The 9,948-nt window shown below is 52.8% G+C and overlaps 1 protein-coding gene across 1 annotated transcript; it reads right to left on the bottom strand.

Annotated features, from left to right (window-relative positions):
* Positions 1–429: 429 nt before the first annotated feature.
* On the bottom strand, positions 430–9,487 carry LOC124020218 (N6-adenosine-methyltransferase non-catalytic subunit-like). Its single transcript, XM_046335580.1, has 4 exons — positions 9,081–9,487; positions 8,238–8,448; positions 5,349–5,441; positions 430–578 (listed from the first exon to the last, which is right to left on the bottom strand). The coding sequence occupies exons 1-4, from the start codon at positions 9,162–9,164 to the stop codon at positions 430–432; spliced, it is 537 nt and encodes a 178-aa protein (XP_046191536.1). The 5' UTR covers positions 9,165–9,487.
* Positions 9,488–9,948: the final 461 nt, after the last annotated feature.

Genomic DNA, 9,948 nt, shown 5'->3' on the forward strand with positions numbered 1-9,948 from the left:
AGACTGGAGAGGTGTGTGTGTGTGAGAGAGAGAGAGAGACTGGAGAGGTGTGTGTGTGTGTGAGAGAGAGAGACTGGAGAGGTGTGTGTGTGTGTGTGTGTGTGTGTGTGTGTGTGTGTGTGTGTGTGTGTGTGTGTGTGTGTGTGTGTGTGTGTGTGTGTGTGTGTGTGTGTGTGTGTGTGTGTGTGTGAGAGAGAGAGGTGGGAGGGGCTCCTCCTCCTGAAGTGTGCATGTGTTCACTCCCCACGTGGATTTAAAAGGACCGGACAGGTGCACCAACCAATCACGAGGAGAGAAGGAGTGGACACTTCTGGACGAGGGTACAGAATACGAGTGTCCGACCATCTCTCAGTATAATCTGTCTGCCCGTCCTAGCGAGGTGGGAACCCGCGGTGTGGACCCCCGCCCTCTGAACCCTCCCCTGTCCCCCTAAAGGACCTGTTCCTCTCCCGGCCCCTGTCCCCCCACGGCCGGCGTTAGGACCCCCCCGACCCCCACGGGATGACCCCCTCCACGGTCTGACTTCAGCTTGGAGGGAGGTGACTTGGGTCGCAGACGTTCTATCTCCTCCGTACAGCCTGGAGGACACATCAAGAGGAGAGAACAGAGGGATTAGACCAGAGAAGAAGAGATGGAGGAGAGAGAGAGGAGAGAACAGAGGGATTAGACCAGAGAAGAAGAGATGGAGGAGAGAGAGAGGAGAGAACAGAGGGATTAGACCAGAGAAGAAGAGATGGAGGAGAGAAAGAGGAGAGAACAGAGGGATTAGACCAGAGAAGAAGAGATGGAGGAGAGAAAGAGGAGAGAACAGAGGTATTAGACCAGAGAAGAAGAGATGGTGGAGAGAAAGAGTAGAGAACAGAGGTATTAGACCAGAGAAGAAGAGATGGAGGAGAGAACAGAGGGATTAGACCAGAGAAGAAGAGATGGAGGAGAGAGAGAGGAGAGAACAGAGGGATTTGACAAGAGAAGAAGAGATGATATAGAGGAGAGGAGAGAGGGATGAGATGGAGAGAGAGAAGAGATGGAGGAGAGGGAGAGGAGAGATGAGAGGAGAGAGAGAGGAGAGAACAGAGGGATTAGACAAGAGAAGAAGAGATGGAGGAGAGAGAGGAGAGATGAGGAGAGAGAGAGGAGAGATGAGAGGAGAGAGAGAGGAGAGATGAGAGGAGAGATGAGAGGAGAGAGAGGAGAGATGAGAGGAGAGATGAGGAGAGAGAGAGGAGAGATGAGAGGAGAGAGAGAGGAGAGATGAGAGGAGAGAGAGAGGAGAGATGAGAGATGAGAGAGAGGAGAGATGAGAGATGAGAGGAGAGAGGAGAGGAGAGATGAGAGGAGAGAGAGAGGAGAGATGAGAGGAGAGAGAGGAGAGAGAGAGATGAGAGAGAGAGAGAGAGAGAAGATGGAGGAGAGGGAGAGGAGAGAGAGATGAGATGGAGGAGAGGGAGAGGAGAGATGAGAGGAGAGAGAGAGGAGAGAACAGAGGGATTAGACAAGAGAAGAAGAGATGGAGGAGAGAGAGGAGAGATGAGGAGAGAGAGAGGAGAGATGAGAGGAGAGAGAGAGGAGAGATGAGAGGAGAGAGAGAGGAGAGATGAGAGGAGAGAGAGGAGAGAACAGAGGGATTAGACAAGAGAAGAAGAGATGGAGGAGAGAGAGGAGAGATGAGGAGAGAGAGAGGAGAGATGAGAGGAGAGAGAGAGGAGAGATGAGAGGAGAGAGAGAGGAGAGATGAGAGGAGAGATGAGAGGAGAGAGAGAGGAGAGATGAGAGGAGAGATGAGAGAGAGAGAGGAGAGATGAGAGGAGAGAACAGAGGGATTAGACAAGAGAAGAAGAGATGGAGGAGAGAGAGGAGAGATGAGGAGAGAGAGAGGAGAGATGAGAGGAGAGAGAGAGAGAGAGATGAGAGGAGAGAGAGAGGAGAGATGAGAGGAGAGAGAGAGAGAGATGAGAGGAGAGATGAGAGGAGAGAGAGAGGAGAGATGAGAGGAGAGATGAGGAGAGAGAGGAGAGATGAGAGGAGAGAGAGAGGAGAGATGAGAGATGAGAGAGAGGAGAGATGAGAGATGAGAGGAGAGAGAGGAGAGAGAGAGATGAGAGAGAGAGAGGAGAGAGAGAGAAGATGGAGGAGAGGGAGAGGAGAGAGAGATGAGATGGAGGAGAGGGAGAGGAGAGAGAGATGAGATGGAGGAGAGGGAAGAGATGGAGGAGAGGGAGAGGAGAGAGAGATGAGATGGAGGAGAGGGAGAGGAGAGAGAGAAGAGATGAGAGGAGAGGAGAGAGAGGAGAGAGAGGAGAGAGATGAGATGGAGGAGAGGGAAGAGATGGAGGAGAGGGAGAGGAGAGAGAGGAGAGAGATGAGATGGAGGAGAGGGAAGAGATGGAGGAGAGGGAGAGGAGAGAGAGGAGAGAGGAGAGGAGAGAGAGAGGAGAGAGAGGAGAGAGATGAGATGGAGGAGAGGGAAGAGATGGAGGAGAGGGAGAGGAGAGAGAGGAGAGAGATGAGAGAGAGAGAGAGGAGAGATGAGAGGAGAGAGAGGAGAGATGAGAGGAGAGAGAGGAGAGAGAGAGATGAGAGAGAGAGAGAGGAGAGAGAGAGATGAGATGGAGGAGAGAGATGAGATGGAGGAGAGAGATGAGATGGAGGAGAGGGAAGAGATGGAGGAGAGGAGAGAGAGAGATGGAGGAGAGGGAGAGAGATGAGATGGAGGAGAGAGATGAGATGGAGGAGAGGGAGAGAGATGGAGGAGAGAGAGAGAGATGGAGGAGAGAGAGAGAGATGGAGAGAGAGAGAGAGATGGAGGAGAGAGAGAGAGATGAGAGAGAGAGAGAGGAGAGATGGAGGAGAGGGAGGAGAGATGAGAGGAGAGAGAGAGAGAGAGATGAGAGAGAGAGAGAGGAGAGAGAGAGATGAGATGGAGGAGAGAGAGAGAAGAGATGGAGGAGAGGGAGAGAGATGGAGGAGAGAGATGAGATGGAGAGAGAGATGAGAGATGAGAGGAGAGAGAGAGAGATGGAGGAGAGGGAAGAGATGGAGGAGAGGGAGAGGAGAGAGAGGAGAGATGGAGGAGAGGGAGAGGAGAGAGAGGAGAGATGGAGGAGAGGGAGAGAGATGGAGGAGAGAGAGAGAGATGGAGGAGAGAGAGGAGAGATGAGAGGAGAGGGAGAGAGATGGAGGAAAGAGAGGAGAGATGAGGAGAGAGAGATGAAGGAGAGGGAGAGGAGAGAGAGAGAAGAGATGGAGGAGAGAGAGGAGAGATGAGAGGAGAGAGGAGAGAAGAGATGGAGGAGAGAGAGAGATGGAGGAGAGAGAGAGGAAAGAGAGAGAAGAGATGGAGGAGAGGGAGAGGAGAGAGAGAGATGGAGGAGAGGGAGAGGAGAGAGAGGAGAGATGAGAGGAGAGAAGAGATGGAGGAGAGAGAGAGATGGAGGAGAGAGAGAGGAAAGAGAGAGAAGAGATGGAGGAGAGGGAGAGGAGAGATGGAGGAGAGGGAGAGGAGAGAGAGAGATGGAGGAGAGGGAGAGAGAGAGATGGAGGAGAGAGAGAGAGATGGAGGAGAGAGAGAGAGATGGAGGAGAGAGAGGAGAGATGGAGGAGAGAGAGGAGAGATGGAGGAGAGAGAGAGGAGAGAGGAGAGATGGAGGAGAGAGGAGAGATGAGAGGAGAGAGAGAAGAGATGGAGGAGAGAGAGAGATGGAGGAGAGAGGGAGAGATGGAGGAGAGAGGGAGATGGAGGAGAGAGAGAGAGATGGAGGAGAGAGAGGAGAGAGAGAGATGGAGGAGAGAGGAGAGATGAGGGGAGAGAGAGAAGAGATGGAGGAGAGAGAGAGAGATGGAGAGAGAGGGAGAGATGGAGGAGAGAGGGAGATGAGGAGAGAGAGAGAGATGGAGGAGAGAGAGGAGAGATGGAGGAGAGAGAAGAGAGATGGAGGAGAGAGAGAGGAGAGATGGAGGAGAGAGAGAGAGAGGAGAGATGGAGGAGAGAGAGGAGAGATGGAGGAGAGAGAGAGAGATGGAGGAGAGGAGAGATGGAGGAGAGAGGGAGATGGAGGAGAGAGAGAGAGATGGAGGAGAGAGAAGAGAGATGGAGGAGAGAGAAGAGAGATGGAGAGAGAGAGGAGAGATGGAGGAGAGAGAGAGAGAGGAGAGATGGAGGAGAGAGAGGAGAGATGGAGGAGAGAGAGGAGAGATGGAGGAGAGATGGAGGAGAGAGAGGAGAGATGGAGGAGAGATGGAGGAGAGATGGAGGAGAGATGGAGAGATGGAGGAGAGAGAGGAGAGATGGAGAGAGAGAGAGAGAGAGAGGAGAGATGGAGGAGAGAGGAGAGATGAGAGGAGAGAGAGAAGAGATGGAGGAGAGAGAGAGAGATGGAGGAGAGAGGAGAGATGGAGGAGAGAGAGAGAGATGGAGGAGAGAGAAGAGAGATGGAGGAGAGAGAGAGAGAGATGGAGGAGAGAGAGAGAGAGGAGAGATGGAGGAGGAGAGGAGAGAGGAGAGAGAGAGGAGAGATGGAGGAGAGATGGAGGAGAGAGATGACATGGAGGAGAGATGGAGGAGAGATGGAGGAGAGATGGAGGAGAGAGAGGAGAGATGGAGGAGAGAGAGGAGAGATGGAGGAGAGAGAGGAGAGATGGAGGAGAGGGAGAGGAGAGAGAGAGAAGAGATGGAGGAGAGAGGAGAGATGAGAGGAGAGAGATGAGATGGAAGAGAGAGAAGAGATGGAGGAGAGAGAAGAGATGGAGGAGAGGGAGAGGAGAGAGAGAGATGAGATGGAGGAGAGAGAGAGGAGAGAGAGAGAAGAGATGGAGGAGAGAGATGAGATGGAGGAGAGAGATGAGATGGAGGAGAGAGATGAGATGGAGGAGAGAGATGAGATGGAGGAGAGAGATGAGATGGAGGAGAGAGATGAGATGGAGGAGAGAGATGAGATGGAGGAGAGAGAGAGAAGAGATGGAGGAGAGAGATGAGATGGAGGAGAGGGAGAGGAGAGAGATGAGATGGAGGAGAGGGAGAGGAGAGAGAGAGAGATGGAGGAGAGAGAGAGAGATGGAGGAGAGAGAGAGGAGAGATGAGAGGAGAGAGAGAGGAGAGAGAGAGAGGAGAGAGAGAGAGGAGAGATGGAGGAGAGAGATGAGATGGAGGAGAGGGAGAGGAGAGAGAGAGATGAGATGGAGGAGGAGAGGGAGAGGAGAGAGAGAGATGAGATGGAGGAGGAGAGGGAGAGGAGAGAGAGAGATGAGATGGAGGAGGAGAGGGAGAGGAGAGAGAGAAGAGATGGAGGAGAGGAGAGAGAACAGACAAGACAGATTGAGGTGTGTGTGTGTGTGTGTGATTAAGGACCTACCTGAGAGGTGAGACTGTGTGATTGAGAAGTGGGAGGAGTAAGACTCTGAGTTGAAGTTACTGTTGGTCAGAGTAGGACCTACTGTCAACCACCCTGGAGAGAGAGAGAGAGAGACAGAGAGGAGAAGAGAGATAGAGAGGGGAGGAGAGAGAGAGAAAGAGACAGAGAGGAGAAGAGAGATAGAGAGGGAGGAGATAGGGGAGAGAGGGGGGGAGTGAGAGGGATAGAAATACATTTAACCAAAATAAATGGACCACAACCTGTCCGTCAGTCAGACGGTTTTTAAAATGCACACAGAAGGACTTGTAATGACATGCTGCAGTACCTTCTGTTGAATCTGACAATCAATCTTAATGGTTGTACAGTCGTCTCAAATAAAACTGTGAAGGACCTCGGCATTACTCTGGACCCTGATCTCTCTTTTGAAGAACATATCAAGACCATTTCGAGGACAGCTTTTTTCCATTTACGTAACATTGCAAAAATCAGAAACTTTCTGTCCAAAAATGATGCAGAAAAATTAATCCATGCTTTTGTCACTTCTTGGTTAGACTACTGCAATGCTCTACTTTCCGGCTACCCGGATAAAGCACTAAATAAACTTCACTTAGTGCTAAATGCGGCTGCTAGAATCCTGACTAGAACCAAAAAAATGTGATCATATTACTCCAGTGCTAGCCTCCCTACACTGGCTTCCTGTCAAAGCAAGGGCTGATTTCAAGGTTTTACTGCTAACCTACAAAGCATTACATGGGCTTGCTCCTACCTATCTCTCTGATTTGGTCCTGCCATACATACCTACACGTACGCTACGGTCACAAGACGCAGGCCTCCTAATTGTCCCTAGAATTTCTAAGCAAACAGCTGGAGGCAGGGCTTTCTCCTATAGAGCTCCATTTTTATGGAACGGTCTGCCTACCCATGTCAGAGACGTAAACTCGGTCTCAACCTTTAAGTCTTTACTGAAGACTCATCTCTTCAGTGGGTCATATGATTGAGTGTAGTCTGGCCCAGGAGTGGGAAGGTGAACGGAAAGGCTCTGGAGCAACGAACCGCCCTTGCTGTCTCTGCCTGGCCGGTTCCCCTCTTTCCACTGGCTTACTGGGGCTCTCTCATGCCGTCCCTGGGGGGGGGGGGGTGCGTCACCTGAGTGGGTTGATTCGCTGTTGTGGTCAGCCTGTCTGGGTTGGCGCCCCCCCTTGGGTTGCGCCGTGGTGGAGATCTTTGTGGGCTATACTCAGCCTTGTCTCAGGATGGTAAGTTGGTGGTTGAAGATATCCCTCTAGTGGTGTGGGGGCTGTGCTTTGGCAAAGTGGGTGGGGTTATATCCTTCCTGTTTGGCCCTGCCCGGGGGTGTCCTCGGATGGGGCCACAGTGTCTCCTGACCCCTCCTGTCTCAGCCTCCAGTATTTATGCTGCAGTAGTTTATGTCGGGGGGCTAGGGTCAGTTTGTTATATCTGGAGTACTTCTCCTGTCCTATTCGGTGTCCTGTGTGAATCTAAGTGTGCGTTCTCTAATTCTCTCCTTCTCTCTTTCTTTCTCTCTCTCGGAGGACCTGAGCCCTAGGACCGTGCCCCAGGACTACCTGACATGATGACTCCTTGCTGTCCCCAGTCCACCTGACTGTGCTGCTGCTCCAGTTTCAACTGTTCTGCCTTGTTATTATTCGACCATGCTGGTCATTTATGAACATTTGAACATCTTGGTCATGTTCTGTTATAATCTCTACCCGGCACAGCCAGAAGAGGACTGGCCACCCCACATAGCCTGGTTCCTCTCTAGGTTTCTTCCTAGGTTTTGGCCTTTCTAGGGAGTTTTTCCAAGCCACCGTGCTTCTACACTTGCATTGTTTGCTGTTTGGGGTTTTAGGCTGGGTTTCTGTACAGCACTTTGAGATATCAGCTGATGTACGAAGGGCTATATAAATAAATTTGATTTGATTTGATTTAGAGTTAGTCAACGAGAGGGGGCAGAACTGAGCTAGCCTGCAGTACCCCAGTCAGCCTTCAACTAGAGTTAGTCAACGAGAGGGGGCAGCACTGAGCTAGCCTGCAGTACCCCAGTCAGCCTTCAACTAGAGTTAGTCAACGAGAGGGGGCAGCACTGAGCTAGCCTGCAGTACCCCAGTCAGCCTTCAACTAGAGTTAGTCAACGAGAGGGGGCAGCACTGAGCTAGCCTGCAGTACCCCAGTCAGCCTTCAACTAGAGTTAGTCAACTAGAGGGGGGCAGCACTGAGCTAGTCAACGAGAGGGGGCAGCACTGAGCTAGTCAACGAGAGGGGGCAGCACTGAGTTAGTCAACTAGAGGGGCAGCACTGAGCTAGTCAACTAGAGGGGGCAGCACTGAGCTAGTCAACGAGAGGGGGCAGCACTGAGTTAGTCAAGCTAGTAGAGGGGGCAGCACTGAGCTAGTCAACTAGAGGGGGCAGCACTGAGCTAGTCAATGAGCTAGAGAGGGGCAGCACTGAGCTAGTCAATGAGAGGGGGCAGCACTGAGCTAGTCAACGAGAGGGGGCAGCACGAGAGGGGGCAGCTAGTCAACCAGAGGGGGCAGCACTGAGCTAGTCAACTAGAGGGGGCAGCACTGAGTAGAGGGGGCAGCACTGAGCTAGTCAACTAGAGGGGGCAGCACTGAGCTAGTCAACTAGAGGGGGCAGCACTGAGCTAGTCCGCAGCGTCACACCTGGTCTGATGGTGGAGTCTCGTCCAAACAGGTGGAATCTTCGTCTCCCCACCTGGTCTGATGTCCCACCTGGTCTGTTGACCCACCTGGTCTGAGGACCCACCTGGTCTAATGCCCCACCTGGTCTAATGCCCCACCTGGTCTGATGCCCCACCTGGTCTGATGACCCACCTGGTCTGATGACCCACCTGGTCTGAGGACCCACCTGGTCTGATGGTAGAGTCTCGTCCAAACAGGTGGAGCCTTCGTCTCCCCAGACAGAAGTGTTCTATGATATGAAATATCTCCACCGGTTTCTCCACGTTCCCGATCTCAGGCTCCTCGGTAATAATCAGGTCAATATCCACGTTGGCGTGGATGAAATCCCCATCTGTAGACCGCCGGACTGTTCCTTTAATACCCATTAGACAGTGTTCCTAGAGAGAGGAGAGGGGGGTGAGAGGAGAGGGGGAGAGGAGAGGGGGGGAGAGGGGAAGAAGAGGGAGGGAGAGGGGGAGAGGGAGGGGGAAGAGGGAGAGGGAGAGGAGAGGGTGAGAGGAGAGGGGGGAGAGGAGAGGGGGAGAGGGGAAGAGGAGAGGGAGGAGAGGGGGGGGAGGGAGGGGAAGAGGGAGGGAGGAGGAAGAGGACAGGAGGGGGAAGAGGAGGGAGGAGGGGGTGGGAGGGGGAGGGAAGAGGAGAGGGAGGAGGGGGAGAGAGGGAGGGGATGAGGAGAGGGGGGAGAGAGGAGAGGAGGGGGAGGGGGAGGAGAGGGGAGGGAGGAGAGAGGGAGGGGGGAGAGGAGGGGGAGGAGGGGGGAGGGAGGAGGAGGGTAGAAATAAGAGAAATCATGGTACATTTCTGTAAATTGTGCCATGAGACAGTGTGTGTGTTGGTGTCGCTGGTGTGTGTGTGTGTGTGTTGGTGTCGCTGTGTGTGTGTGTGTGTGTTGGTGTCGCTGGTGTGTGTGTGTGTGTTAGTGTCGCTGGTGTGTGTGTGTCATGGTGTGTGTGTGTGTGTCATGGTGTGTGTGTTGGTGTCGCTGGTGTGTGTGTGTCATGGTGTGTGTTACCTTGGTTCTCTGAAACACAGCTTTAGGGTCGAGGGTTTTGGTCTTTCCAGGGTTGGTGTCATGGTGTGTGTGTGTGTGTGTCATGGTGTGTGTGTGTCATGGTGTGTGTTACCTTGGTTCTCTGAAACACAGCTTTAGGGTCGAGGGTTTTGGTCTTTCCAGGGTTGGTGTCATGGTGTGTGTGTGTCATGGTGTGTGTGTGTCATGGTGTGTGTGTGTCATGGTGTGTGTTACCTTGGTTCTCTGAAACACAGCTTTAGGGTCGAGGGTCATGGTGTGTGTGTGTCATGGTGTGTGTTACCTTGGTTCTCTGAAACACAGCTTTAGGGTCGAGGGTTTTGGTCTTTCCAGGGTTGGTGTCATGGTGTGTGTGTGTCATGGTGTGTGTGTGTCATGGTGTGTGTGTGTCATGGTGTGTGTTACCTTGGTTCTCTGGAAACAGCTTTAGGGTCGAGGGTCATGGGTGGTGTGTGTCATGGTGTGTGTTACCTTGGTTCTCTGAAACACAGCTTTAGGGTCGAGGGTTTTGGTCTTTCCAGGGTTGGTCTTATTGGTTTTGATCCAACAGATATCCTCACAACGCCTGAAACCCCACTTTCTTAGACACTGTGGAGGAGGGAGAGGAGGGAGAGGGGGAGAGGAGAGGAGAGGGGGAGAAGGGGGAGAGGAGGGAGAAGGGGAGAGGGAGGGAGAGGGGAGAGAGAGAGAGGAGAGGAAGGAGGGAGAGGGAGGGAGAAGGGGGGAGAGGGAGGGAGAAGGGGGAGAGGAGAGGGAGGGAAGGGGGGAGAGGAGAGAGAGAGGAGAGAGAGGGGGAGGGGAGATAATTAGATAAATGAGAACCCTGTCGGAAAAATACAAGCTGAATAAC

Source organism: Oncorhynchus gorbuscha, unplaced genomic scaffold (genome assembly GCF_021184085.1).
Source record: "Oncorhynchus gorbuscha isolate QuinsamMale2020 ecotype Even-year unplaced genomic scaffold, OgorEven_v1.0 Un_scaffold_772, whole genome shotgun sequence".
In the NCBI taxonomy this organism is placed as follows: domain Eukaryota; kingdom Metazoa; phylum Chordata; class Actinopteri; order Salmoniformes; family Salmonidae; genus Oncorhynchus; species Oncorhynchus gorbuscha.